General features: G+C 37.7%; 1 protein-coding gene and 1 long non-coding RNA gene across 2 annotated transcripts in view; one reads left to right on the forward strand and one right to left on the reverse strand.

Moving 5' to 3' along the window:
• The window catches only part of LOC116053115, a 41,451-nt gene extending 33,731 nt beyond the window's left edge, over window positions 1–7,720 (forward strand). Inside the window, exons 3-4 of the long non-coding RNA XR_004895509.1 lie at window positions 1,912–1,976; window positions 7,187–7,720. This is a non-coding gene — a long non-coding RNA (uncharacterized LOC116053115). The remainder of the gene's footprint in view (window positions 1–1,911; window positions 1,977–7,186) is intronic.
• The window catches only part of dachb (dachshund b), a 101,815-nt gene that overhangs the window by 2,107 nt on the left and 85,165 nt on the right, over window positions 1–14,543 (reverse strand). The window contains exons 10-11 of the mRNA XM_031304037.2: window positions 12,998–13,165; window positions 11,488–11,553 (exon numbers count right to left, since the gene is read on the reverse strand). Coding sequence (XP_031159897.1) covers window positions 11,488–11,553; window positions 12,998–13,165 — 234 coding nt within the window. The remainder of the gene's footprint in view (window positions 1–11,487; window positions 11,554–12,997; window positions 13,166–14,543) is intronic.

The following is a 14,543-nucleotide window of genomic DNA, read 5'->3' on the forward strand; positions in this document are numbered from 1 at the left end:
ACACAAACTTCATACTTCATGATTATTAAAACAGGACGTCGTTTTTTAGCTGAATTAGATGCATCTCGTTCTCCCTTTATGCAGCATCCGTTTATGATAGAAATCTCATATCTCCAATTTTGCCATGGTCGGCTCTCCCTCTCTCTCTTTGACTTTTTTTTTCTCTCTCATTTCACCTCCGTGGTTCGCCTTCCGCTCCCCGTAGTGCTTTTGCTGCACCCACCCACACTGGAGCATGTACACACACACACACACACACACACACACACACACACACACACACACACACACACACACACACACACACACCTTCCTCTCCCTGCGGTGTCATTGTTTTCTGCGAACGTTGCAAAGTGTTTACATTTCTGCATAACAGCAACCATAAACCTGCCCTCCCTCCTCTTTCCATCCTGCACTTCTCTCTCTCACTCTTGCCCTCCACTACTTTTTACTTCATCATCTTACCCTCTAGTTTTGTCCTCTATTCATCATTCTTTGTTTAAAAAAGTATATGAAACAGGTTCGATGTCTCTGCGTTGGAATAATAAAAAAAAAAACTTTCTTAAATTTCTCTTTCATCTTGTACTCGCCCCTCGTTTCCTCTTCATATTCCCTGCCTTCCCTCCTTTTCATCCCTCTCATCTCCTGCCCTTCCCTATTTTTATCACGCCACGATCCACTCAAACCCCCTCGTCTCCTCCTCTTTCATCCCTCTATTCTACATGCATCCCCTCCTCCTCCTCTGCTCCCTCATGTCCTCTATCTGTTACTCTCATATTATTTTTATCTCGACCCATTCTTCTCTCTGTCCTCTTCTGTCCTTTCTTTTTCTCCTTTAGGCAGCAGGTTTGGCCTGGTGCTTAAAAAACTGTCCAACTTAAAAAGTCGCAGCTTTGGTCCCCCAGTGCTGTCCTTAAAACTTAAACCTGTATCGTGGCCAGGTTGGTTCAGTGGTAGAGCAGGCGCACATATACTGAGAGGTTTATGCCTCAACGCAGAGGTCCAGGTTTCAAATCTGACCTGTGACAATTTCCTGCATGTCTTGCCCCTCTCTCTCCCCTTTCTCACCTAGCTGTCCTATCAAAATTAAAGGCGGAAAAAGCCCAAAAAATAAAAACTTAAACCTGCATCTCCACAAATTCATGTCATTGTGTTTGAATGTTGCTCTGATTTGTATATTTTCTGTGGCTGGATTAATTCTAGTACACTACCTATCTGCATGACAATTAGGGTGTAACCACTGCTTATTTTTTATTATAGTTTGGTCTAATAAAATGCAATCAAATTGTATTTTATATATATATTTAATGTATTGTTCTGCTTGCCTAACAGACCAAAACCAAAAGATATTCAATTTACAACAACACTTCACTACTCTAAGACAGTAAACTGAAATTCTTTGAGTTGTGAACAAAACAAGACATTTGAGGACGTCATCTTGAGATACACTGGTCTATAAAATGTTCCAAAAAGATATGTTGATCAAACAACTGATAATTAATAATTAATCTGTCGAAGTAATCAACAGATTAATCAATCATGACAATAATCGTTAATTGCAGCCCTTAATGATTACTTTAATTACTTTACATTCATTGAATTGATACATTTTTTTTTAATTCTATAAAATATCAGAAAATTGTTTAAAGAAAATTAATTTCGGACAATATATTGTTATTGATTTTAGTATATCGTATCGTATAGTATTTCCAAAAAGGCAATGTGGTTAAAATCAATATATTTATTTAATATTGTGCATTATATCATACAAAAGAGGAGGTAGGTTTTTAATCATATTCAACAGAATTTTAGAAACACAAAAAGATCCCTACGACAATACAATTTCACTTAAGGTGATATAATAATAAATGATATTTCCAAACATTTAATATTTTGCATGTTGTTTTCCAGGTGTCCGAGATGTTCCTGGAGATTTTCTCACCACCGTCCACAATCTGTTTAAAGTTTCTCCAGCTGTGAGTATCTTCTAGAGGACTTCTTCCAGAATATTACATTATGTACTTTATGTAGAATTTGAAATTTAGCATCTTTTAACAAGAGGGATATTATTTTTTTTTTGTCATTTTAGGCATTTATTATTTTACCCTCTAATACTTATATTATTTTATAGGACAGCTGAAAACATGAATGGGGATAGAGAGGGGGAATGATGGGCAACAAAGGGCCGCAGGTCGGAGTCGAACCTACGGCCGCTGCATCGAGGAGTAAACCTCTATATATGGGCGCGCGCTCTACCAGGTGAGATACCCAGGCTTCCACAAGAAGGATCTTTTTTGTGTTTATTAATTGTATTCTTTTGCTCATCTTTCCTTTTACCTTTTTGTGTTAATATTTTGACCTGGCAACCCTGTTTCCCTTCCACTCTCACCTCCATCTCTGTGTGTGTGTGTGTGTGTGTGTGTGTGTGTGTGTGTGTGTGTGTGTGTGTGTGTGTGTGTGTGTGTGTGTGTGTGTGTGTGTGTGTGTGTGTGTGTGTGTGTGTGTGTGTGTGTGTGTGTGTGTGTGTTGGCTGTCCTGGTTAAAAATGACGCTGACCTGCCTTGTTAAACGTATCGGCTGGGTGGAGGAAATGTCACCAGGTCTCGGAACAAGGTCACATTTTTCAAAACTACCTCCTGAGGAATCTGCACACTCCTCCTCCTCCTCCCTCTTTCTTCTGTCCTCCTTTTCCTATCCTCCTATCCCAGACATCCCTTTTTCCTCCCCCTTTTTCCCACCAGCTTTTCTTCTCATGTTATCCTCCTCCTTCACTTCTGTTCTTTACCCTTTTTCTTATCCTTCATTAAGCCACTATCTCTACTTTTTTTTTTTGTCTCCTGTTCCACTTCATTTTTTCTTTTGACCACATCCCTTTCCACCTCCTCTGGTCCACAGATTCTTCCTCCCCCGCTCTCCTCCTTTTGCTGCCATATCTTACTACTCTCTCATTTCTTTCATCATTTCCCCCATCCTCTGCATCCTTTTCTTTCATATTCTTTTGACTCCTCAATCTTTCCTCTACTTCTCTATCAATGTTATTCTTTCCTCCTTTTTTATTTTAGCTCTCATCACCTCTTTTCTCCTCACTCTCGTTTTCTCCTCTTCATTTCTCCACTTTTTCTCTTGACTTCTCAACCCCCACCTGTTCTTCCTGCCCTTAAAACATCCTCAATTTCTATCAATTTTAACTCACATCACCTCTTTCTTATCCTCTTTTCTCTCCATACCTCAACTGTTTTTCTCCTGACATATCTAACTTATCCTCTCATCCCCCCAATCATTTTGTTCTCTTCCCCTTCTTAGTTTCCCCGTCCTCTTTCTTCTCTTCAACTATCTTTAAATCTTTCTTCTCCTCCAACTTTTTCCTTCCCCTACTTACATACAATGTATTATTTCCTGTCTTTTTCTTCACTTCTGTTCATGTCCTCTCCCCCCCATTTCCCTCTCATCACTCTTTTCTCCCCCTTTTCTCCCTACAGTCTCCTCCTTTTCATTTGTCCTCCCCCTCAATCTTTCCCAATTTCTATCTCACTTTTCTCCTTTCTACCTTCTCTTTGTTTCCGTCCTCCACCTGTTCTACCTTCTCTTCTCTTCTCTTTTTATTTCCTCTCCTACTTTTGTCCATCCTTTTTTGCTCTAGCCTTTGTCCTACTTCCACACTTTTCCCCTCCCATCTCCTTTGCCCTCTCTTCTTCCTCACTTTCTTCCCACATCTCTAATATTTTTACTGGCCAATTAGTCCGGTCAGCTTTAAACAACCGAGAGAAATCTCTCTCTCTCTCTCTCTCTCTCTCTCTCTCTCTCTCTCTCTCTCTCTCTCTCTCTCTCTCTCTCTCTCTCTCTCTCTCTCTCTCTCTCTCTCTCTCTCTAATGCGATGTCTTTCTTTGTATTCAGCAGTTTTCTCCTCACTCGTTAATTAAGAGTGTGGAAGGTGAGAGAGGCAGGGGAGGTGTGTGTGCCACCGTAGGTGCAAAATGCTTTTATGGCAGGAGGTGTGTGTGTGAGAGAGAGCAAGGCAGCAAAGGGGTCCTACTGGGCCAATCAACATTAATGAAATCAGGTGGGTCCGTGTGTGTGTTTGTCAGAGTGCTTGGCTTGCAGAAGAGAGGGGATCTGAAAGGGGTCTAAAGAGGAGAGAGAGAGCTAATTAGAGTTCCCTGTCTCACCAGAGTGTGGATCAAACACACATACACACTAAAATACACACTTATAGGTACAGACTACACACACAGGTTGAGTGTGTGTGTGTGTGCGCCTGTATATATTCATTTATACACAGAGTTTCAAATGAAGGTTTTCAATGTCAGGGAGGACTGAGCACAGCTGGTGGAAAAAGACGACACATGCATACTAAAACGCATACTAAAACACACACACACACACACACACACACACAGTACTTGGCATAATGCATTCCCCAAGTCCATAACTGTAACCTAATTTCTGAGTCTTAACCCAACAATCTTTTGCGAAAGTGAGAACAGGACATAGTCAAAAGAAATCCTAAAATAATTTAACTAAAAAAATCCAGTGTCCCAACATTGCACTTTTCAAGATGTCCCCTTTTATCCAAAATGTCACCATTTCTTCCATCAGTGAGGACATTTTTTGAGACAGTACATTTTATGGAAAGTGGGGACATTTTTTTTAAAATCAAAAATGTTTTTTAAATCAATTTTTTTTTTTCATCAAATCTGTCAACATGCTATGCTGTAGGGGTGTGCAAAAAATTGATTCACATTCGTGAATCGATTCAAGCTCTACAGATTCAAAATTGATTCATAGAATTCCAAAAATCGATTATTTTTTTTTGTTTTGTAATGGCGTGTATACTATTGTCCTGAAATTAGTTTAGCTCACCATTCCCATAGATGGTGCTGCGTCAAATTCACACTGACGCCTGGACACTTGTCATTATCAAAAGAAGAAGGAGTGCAGCGGAAGTAGTTTAGTCGGCGCAATAATGGCAAACCTCACAGAAAGAATCATTCAACCTGCTCTGTCCTCATTGAAGGCAAGAGTAATGAATGCTGCGGTAAGGAAGGTCACATATTAAGCTTTTCCATGTTTTCTGTTATAATGTTGGATTTTCATGTTAAACGTGGCCAAAACTTCAATTAATGAGGTAAACGTATTTTAGACAAATCCCCCTGAGCTAAAACATTCAGATTTCCAACTATTTGGAACACTCTGGTTTCAACAGTTTTTTCTACTCTCGGCTAAGTGTTACACCACTCTAAGCTGGCCTTCTAGGATCGGTCCTCTGCTCCAAGCAATTTACTGTAAATATTAATATATACAGTCTATGGCTCCAAGTAGGCAGGACTAGAGTGTTTTTTTGTAACCGTGGATTAAACACGGTTACAATGCTGACAGCTAACGCTGAACGGTGTAAAGTTTGACTGTGTTTTACTGTAGAGGACTGTGACTCAACAGCGGGATGTAACAATCTGCAGCTGCCGTCGGAAAAACAACACAGACGATGCGTTCAATGAAACTGGTAAACTACAGCTTCGTGGTGCATTTGAAGTTATTGTAAATGTCCTTGGTGGGTTTTTTTTGTCGTTCAACAGCAATTTATTAGTGAAATAAGTTATTGTTATACATTATTATTAAATCATTTAATTTTGACCATATGCCCTTAGCAATAAACAAGCCGTTCTTTAATGTCACTGACTGTTGTTTAGTATCCTTTTTTTTTTCTTTTCTTTTTTTACTTTCTTAAAAAGTATCGGTTTAGGCACCGTTAATTATGTATGCGATTAATTTCGATTAATTAATCACAGAGTCTGTAATTAATTAGATTAATTTTTTTAATCGATTGACAGCCCTAATATGTATATATATTCCGTTGCAGTAGCTCCAGCTTCAACTAGTGAGACACGGAGCGGAGGCTCCGGAGTTTCCAGGAAGCGCGCTGACCAATCAAAGCAGACTGGGCTTGGGGATTAAAGAGACAGGCACTCCTACAGAGCGTCTCATACAGAGAGGGTGAATTCAGGTGCAGCAGCCATGGGCAGTATGAGAAAAATACAGTTGTTTTTTTTTTAACATTAAAGCATGTAAACATGTTCTAGTAGAAATACAAAATGCAAGTATAATCCTGAAAATGCTATATAATAGTTGCCCTTTAATACATAAGGCACAGGCTCAACCAGGTGAGCTACCAGGGCGCCCCACTTCTTTGTGACTTTTTTCGACATACTATACTTTCCTTGACATTCTTAGACTTCTTTTCTGACTTTTTTTTGACATTCTATGACTTTTTTGACACACAGTGACTATTGACATACTATACTATGACTTTTTTCGACATACTAAACTGTGACTTATGAGTTTTTAGACATACTATGACATACTATATTGACTTTTTCCACATTCTATACTATGACTATTTTCAACATACTATGGTTTTTTTCAACAGACTATGCCTTTTTGTATGATCTTTTTCTGACTTTTTCGACATACTATGACTTTTTTGACGTGACTTTTTCGACATACTATGACTTTTTTCATTTTTTTTCTACATATGATTTTTTTCAACATACTATGGACTTTTTCGACATACTATACTATGACTTTTTAGACTTTTTTTTGACATAATACGTCTTAAAAAGTCTAAAAATCCCTAAAGTATTGTGTTCTAGGTCTTAAATAATTTTAAAAGGTCTTAATTTTCTTATGTCCATGTAACGCTACCTCTAATGCTCACTGAATTTCTTTCTTTTTTTTTAATTCTGTGGGATTGTAGTTCTTTCTTTCACTAGTATAAATATAATACGCTGTCAATGTACAGATTATTATTACTCCGTTTTGCTTTTATTCAATTTGAATACATGTATTTACTTTGCAAGTACTTTTGTGACTCTGCATTTCGTTGTAGTTTTATGTGGTGATATAGGTCTTGAATTTCATTCGTAAAGGTCTTAAAAACTTTTAAATTTGACTTGGTAAAACCTGCAGAAACCCTACTATGACTTTTTTCTGTTGTTTTTTCGACGTACTATTACTGTTTTATGACTATTTTTCGACATTCTATGGCTTTTTTCAACATACTATGAATTTTTTCAACGTTCTATGATTTTTATAACTGACTTTTTTAAACATACTATACTTTGACTTTTTTTTTCTTTTCATACTGTGAAATGTCTGTCTAAAATGTTATGGAAAACTTCAGCTTTCTAGGACCCACCAACTCCCAGGACCTAAAGTGGGCGTCCAACATCGACACAGTAATCAAAAAGGCCCAGCAGAGGATGTACTTCCTGCGCCAGCTCAGAACCTGCTTTAGGAGCTGATGCTCCAGTTCTACACTGCAATAATCAAGTCTCTTGCAGACCCATTACTCCCTGGACACAACCTGTTCCAACTTCTCCCCTCTTGTAGGCACAACAAAACACTGTATGCCAAAACAAAGTTTCTTCCTACAGGCCATCACTCTGATGAACAGTTAACATAAGTTCAATCACACTATATATATTTTTTTGTTTTTATCGTACATGTCACTGTCAAAATGAAAACCCAAGCTGCTGTGTGTATATATACTGACATGTATATGCATTTTCACGTCATGTTTATAAAGCAACCTGTTACATTAACCATTCAATATTTATTCCACTACTGTGTTATTGTTTACAATTGACAGAAACAGTCTGACATTGCATGTTGTATTGTGTGTGTATATATCAATAAAGCTGCTGTACTGTTCTGTTTTTTTTTTATAACACAGTTGGGCGATATGGAGGTAATCAAATATCACAATATTTTTCGACCAAATTAATCAATGTCGATATTGCAACAATATTGTAGAGTTGACTATTGGTGCTTTTACTCACTTTACTGTAATGAAGCCTTTACAACCAGAAAAAGACCACACTGTGTCAGTGTCACATTGCGTGTCATATGTCGAAAAATGTCATAAAAAAGTGGAAAAAAATAAATGTATAGTATGTTGAAAACAGTCATAGTATTTTGTAAGAAGTCATGTATATACAAAAAGTGGAAAAAGGCTGAAAAAAAATCAAAAAAGTCATTGTATAGTATTTTGAAAAAAGTCGTATGTCATAAAGATCCATAGTATAGTATGTCAAAAAAAGTCATAGTATAGCATATCGAAAAAAGGTCATGGTATACAGTGGCAAGAAAAAGTATGTGAACCTTTTGGAATGTCATGGTTTTCTGAATAAATTTGTCATAAAATGTGATCTGATCATCTAAGTCAAGGGTATTGACAATGTGTCTAAAATAATAACATTTTTTGGATCTTTCATGTCTTTGTTGAGAACAACCTAAAAAAACCTCATAGTGCTTGTGGAAAAAGTATGTACACCTACACCTGGAGTCTTGTTAAGATAATGAGTTTGAAGGTGTGGACTACAGCTATATTGACTGACTCCTCAAACTGTTGGAGTTTGCACAAGAACACACTTATGTGAGCCATGCCTCGACAATCGTTGATTTACATAAAGCTGGCAAGGGTGACAAAGTTATTTCAAAAACTTTAGAAATTCACCAGTCTACAGTTAGGCAAACAATCTACAAATGGAGACACTTTGGGACTGTTGCTACTCTACCAAGAAGTGGGCGCCCAGTCAAAATGACACCAAGAGCACAACGAAGACTCATCAATGAGGTTAAGAAACAATCCCGAATGACAGCCAAAGATTTGAAGGCATCACTGGAACTGGCTAACATCTCTGTTCATGAGTCTACAATACGTAAAACATTGAACAAGCAGGGTATCTACGGCAGGACGCCACGAAGGAAGCCACTGCTTACTAAAAAGAACATTGCTGCACGCCTAAAGTTAGCAAAAGAGCACATTGACACTCCACAGCGGTATTGGCAAAATGTTTTGTGGACTGATGAAACTAAGACTGAACTATTTGGAAATACCACACAGCACAACATCTGGCGTAGAAACGGCACGGCATATCATCATGAAAACATCATCCCAACCGTAAAGTATAGTGGAGGAAACTGTGAGAATAGAATAGAAAAGATAATGTGAGAATGTCTGTATGTCAGCTGAAACCGTGCAGAAGGTGGATGATGCAACAGGACAATGACCCAAAACACCAGAGCAAGTCCACAACAGAATGGCTTCAGAAAAATAAAATCCGCCTTTGGAGTGGCCAAGTCAGAGCCCAGACCTCAACCCAATAGAGATGCTACGGATTGACTTGAAGAGGGCCATACACATGAGACGTCCAAAGAATATGACAGAGCTTAAGCAACCAGTTATTAATTCTAAGGGTTCAATTACTTTTTCCACTGCCATTTTGAATGTTGAATGAGTGTGTTCAATAAAGACATGAAAGGTCAGAATTTGTTTGTGAAACTCATTATCTTAACAAGACTCAAGGTGTGCTAAAACCTGACTCCATTTAGCTTTTTTTAGGTCATTAACTCAAGGGTTCACATACTTTTTTCACAAGCACTATGAGGTTTTTTAGGTTGTTCTCAACAAAGACATGAAAGATCAAAAAAATGTTGTGTTATTATTTTTAGACACATGTTTGTCAATACCCTTGACTTAGATGAAGATCAGATCACATTTTATGACAAATTTATTCAGAAACCAATGAAATTCCAAAAGTTTCACATACTTTCTCTTGCCACTGTAGTACTCTGAAAAAAATTATGAAAAGCAAAAAAGTTTTAAAAAGTATTAGTATAGTATGTGGAAAAAAGTCATAGTATAGTATGATGAAAAAATCATAAAAAAAGTCCTAGTATAGTATGTTGAAAAAAATTCAGTATAGTATGTTAAAAAAGTCCTAGTATATATAGTATGTCGAAATAAGTCCTAGTATAGTATGTTGAAAAAAGGGGGGAAAACGTCATAGTATAGTATGTTGAAAAAAGTGAAAAAAGTCATAGTATGTTGAAAAAGGGGGAAAAGTAATAGTATAGTATGCTGAAAAAAAAATCATAAAAAAGTCATAGTATAGTATTTTGAAAAAAGTGAAAAAAATGTCGTATGTCGAAAAAAGTGGAACAAAGTCATAGCATAGTATGCTGAAAAAAGTGGGAAAAAAAGTCATAGTATACTATATCAGAAAAAAGTCATAGTATGTACAAAAAGTGGAAAAAGTCATAGTATAGTATGCTGAAGAAAAAAAATCATAAAAAGGTCATAGTAAAGTATTTCAAAAAAAGTGAAAAAAAAAAGTGGTTTGTCGAAAAAAGTCATAGTATAGTATGTTGAAAAAAATCATAAAAGGTCTATATAGTATACAAAAAGTGGAAAAAAGTCATAGTATAGTATGTCGAAAAAAATGTATGTCGAAAAAAGTGGAAGAAAGTCATAGTATAGTATGCTGAAAAAAATCATAAAAGATTCATAGTACAGTATGTTGAAAAAAAATAAAAAAGTCATAGTAAAGTATTTCGAAAAAAATTCGTATGTCAAAAAAAGTGGAAAAAAGTCATAGTATATACAAAAAGTGGAAAAAGTAATCGTATAGTATGTTGAAAAAAATCATAAAAGGTCATAGTATAGTATGTTGAAAAAAATGTATGTTGAAAAAAGTGGAACAAAGTCATAGTATAATATGCTGAAAAAATCATAAAAAAGTCATAGTATAGTATGTCGAAAAAAGTAACAGTATAGTATGTAGAAAAAAAGTGGAAAAAATGTTGTATGTAGAAAAAAGTGGAAGAAAGTCATAGTATAGTATTCTGAAAAAAATCATAAAAAAGTCATAGTATAGTACGTCAAAAAAAGTGGCAAAAAAGTCATAGTATAGTATGTTGAAAAAAATCATAAAAAAGTCATAGTACAAAAAGTGGAAAAAATGTCAGTATAGTATGCTGAAAAAAATCATAAAAGATTCATAGTATAGTATGTTGAAAACAAATAAAAAAGTCAGTAAAGTATTTCGAAAAAAATTCGCATGTCAAATAAAGTGGAAAAAAGTCATAGTACAGTATAGTATGTCGAAAAAAGTCATAGTATAGTATGTCAAAAAAGTGGAAAAAAGTAATCGTATAGTATGTTGAAAAAATCATAAAAATGTCATAGTATAGTATGTGGAAAGTGGAAAAAAGTTGTATGTCGAATAAAGTGGAAAAAGTAATAGTATAGTATGTCGAAAAAAGTCATAGTATAGTATGTCGAAAAAAGTCAAGGTGTAGTATGTCGTGACCATTTTCCAAAAATGTCCTCACCCTCAAGGTCTACATTTTAACTTGGCCCTCAGCACAAACACACAAGTTGACACAACCTTAAAACGCAAATATTTCCACACCTTTACACACTGACATCAGCTGAATGAAATATTTCCACACACTCACATGTGTGTCTGATAAGGTGCATACATCAAAGGGAGGCCACGGTGTCTCTGTGTCTGCTTAATGTCTCCACTAATCTAGCCTGGGCCCCAACAGACACACACACATATGCCTACCACGTGTTAGTGTGTGTGTGTGTGTGTGTGTGTGTGTGTGTGTGTGTGTGTGTGTGTGTGTGTGTGTTCAGGTACCTTGTACAGCGCCGCTGTCTTGCTGGTTTCCATTAAGTTCAGGTTTATCCTCGGCTACAGCAGCGTCTGGTATGAAACACAAAGACAAGACAGAGTCTCAGTGGGTCGTCCAATAAAAAAAAAAAAGAAAAACAGCACCTTGTAACCGTGTGCAGGTCAAAAACAAACTGGATTTACAAAGAAGTCACAACAACCATTTGTCCGTCTATAGAGATTGATCCTGCACCCAAAATATATTTGGAGTAACACCAGAATGGTGGCTTTAAATTGTTTGTATTTTTCTCGAGCTGCAACTAATGATTACTTACATTATTGCTTAATCTGCTGATTATTTTCTCAATGAATTGTCTAAGTCTATAAAACGTCAGAAAATGCGAAAAATTAGCCCAAATTACTTGTTTCGTCTGGCCAAGAGTCCAAAAACCAAATATATATTAAATTGAATATCATATAAGATGAAGAAAAGCAACAAATCTCCACATCTAAGAAGCTGAAACCAGCAAATATTTGTTTTTGTTTTTGGCTTGGTTAAAATGTCCCGTACAGTATTAGTCAACTGGGATGGCTATTTTAGCATTCGTTTGAAGTAAAGCTACACAGAGGAGATCAAATGCACAATTACTGCCGCTGGTGATTACACTGAACTTTATGGAAGGAAGACAGAAAACCAGCAGCAGCCTGTCTTTAAGAGCTTCAGTCAACAACAGCTCAGATACAACAAGATAAACACAAAGGCTAGAACCATGTCCCTCCAAAACATGTCCCTACTTTCCAGAATATGTCCTAATTCTCCCAAATGGCCTCACTTTCCGAAAATGATGTCGCTTTTTCAAACTGACCTCTGCTTACACAAATATTTGGACTCGCTTCCCAAAAATCATAATACATTCCAAAGTGTCCCAACATTGCAAAAAAAAAATATACTCAATTTCCCCAAATACTGTTAGTTTTTATAACTGTTCTCCCTTTTCAAAATGTTCGCACTTCCCAAAAGATATCCTCATTTCCAAAAACAGATTCAATCAAAGAAAAGGAAGAAATGAGACCAACAAAAAAAGAGAAAGAACTGTAGAGTGAAACATCTAATCAAACTAAGAAGGAAAGAAGCTAATTAAAAATTAATCCAAAGAATCCAAACTTGAAACTAGAAAGAACAGTAAGAGTGTTAGAAAGATTCCTTAACAAACAGGGAAACATTAAAGAAAGCCTAGCGAGCAGTAAAACAGAGTATAAGAAAACAAACGCTAACACTTTACTTGAAGGTATCTACATAAGAGTGACATGACACTGTCATGACACATGAACCCTAACCCTAAAAGTTTTAACCCATATCTAACCCTAACCATAACCATAACTATAACTCGTCATGACAAAAACCGAATGACACTTACTAAAAGAAGCGTTATGTCATAAACGTTTATGACTTGTTTATAATGTTTATGACACGTTCACGTCACTTTTATGTAGATACCGTCAAGTCAAGTGTAACCGAACAAACATGGCGTCGTACCGTTCTTGTTGTTGTTTGCAGTGTGCAGCGGCTCAGGAGACGGGGAGGACGAGGATGAGTGTTTCAGAGCGTCCTCCACCCTTTCCCTCCTCTTCGACTCAAACTCCAGCGCCTCCTGCAGCTTCCTCTTGGCCTTCTTCTCCTTCTTCAGACGCTTCTGGATGGAGGCTGAGGGAGGAAGACGAGGAAGACGTGATCACATGAGGGGGGAAAAAAGTCCCAGGAGTCATTTTGTGTTCAGTTTGGATGTTTCAAAGTGTGGTTGTGTGAGCTACTTCTCCATACCCCAGTTTGGAGAAACAGGCAGGAGTACCGACACGGAAGCTAAGCAACGTACTGCTGTGGACTGGGGCAGCAGCTAAAACGTATTTTAGAAACCTAAAAATACAATCATCAATATCAGTTTACGTGTACGCTATATTTAGAATATTTCACTAACCTTGCGGTTAGACAGCCCTTTCTGACAGGGAACTATAGCTGTTATCTATAGCCTCTTTCTGACCAAGTAGTTACAGGAACATAGTTATAGGAACAGTTCTACTAACTACTCTCCCCTAAAACTGGTTTTGCCATTTGGATTCACACTGGCCAAGTGGCCATAGGAACTGACCTTTTGTTATTATAACCCCCAATTTCCACCGGTTGCAGAACGTCATTAGGTTTCCATTAAAGTCAATGTGTGCATTTCCACTGACTGCAGAACGCCTGCAGTCCGCAGCCCTCCGGAGCAGATACGCACAGCTTCTATTTTTGCCGGACGCCGGAGAGCTCCGCAGCAATTCAGTACAATTCAGATAGTGTGGGACAGGAAGTCAAGCACAGAAACAAAATAAAACATCCGGTTAATTTTCAAAATAAAACACACCGTGCTCACAGCGGATCATATTTCCCTGCACTACACCTTGAAAACACAGCACAGAGTTGTTTCCCCTCTACTTCTCTGGATGGAAACAAACTGTTGTTGGTTTTGTGGTTCTATTCTACGTGAATTCGCGAGATCTTGTGGGTCCTGGTGACTTCAGCTGTCAGTCATGGCCGCAGCCGTGCCGCAACAAATCCGGACCTGGTGGGTATTGATGGACGGTGGAGCACGCAGCCGACACGCAGCAGAGCCGGTCCGCAGACGTTCTGCATTCAGTGGAAATCTGGAGTAACACAGCCATCTAACCACCACTATGCGGCAAAGGGAAAAGACTCTGCCCTGAAGTAGGAGCTGAAAGAAGTTACAGGAACTGTGGCCAGAGGAACTTAAAGGTCCCATGACATGGTGCTCTTTGGATGCTTTTATATAGGCCTTAGTGGTCCCCTAATACTGTATCTGAAGTCTCTTTCCCGAAATTCAGCCTTGGTGCAGAATTACAGCCACTAGAGCCAGTCCCACAATGAGCTTTCCTTAGTATGTGCCATGTGTAGCTATTGAGGAGGAGAGAGGGGGGGGGGGCAAGGTGGAGAGTGGGGGTGTGGCCTTGACCAACTGCCACTTTGCTCGTTTGAAAGCCATGATGCCTCTCTCTTTCTCATAGGTGGGCCAAATTCTCTGGGCGGG

This window comes from Sander lucioperca, chromosome 17 (genome assembly GCF_008315115.2).
Source record: "Sander lucioperca isolate FBNREF2018 chromosome 17, SLUC_FBN_1.2, whole genome shotgun sequence".
NCBI classification, from domain to species: Eukaryota; Metazoa; Chordata; class Actinopteri; order Perciformes; family Percidae; genus Sander; species Sander lucioperca.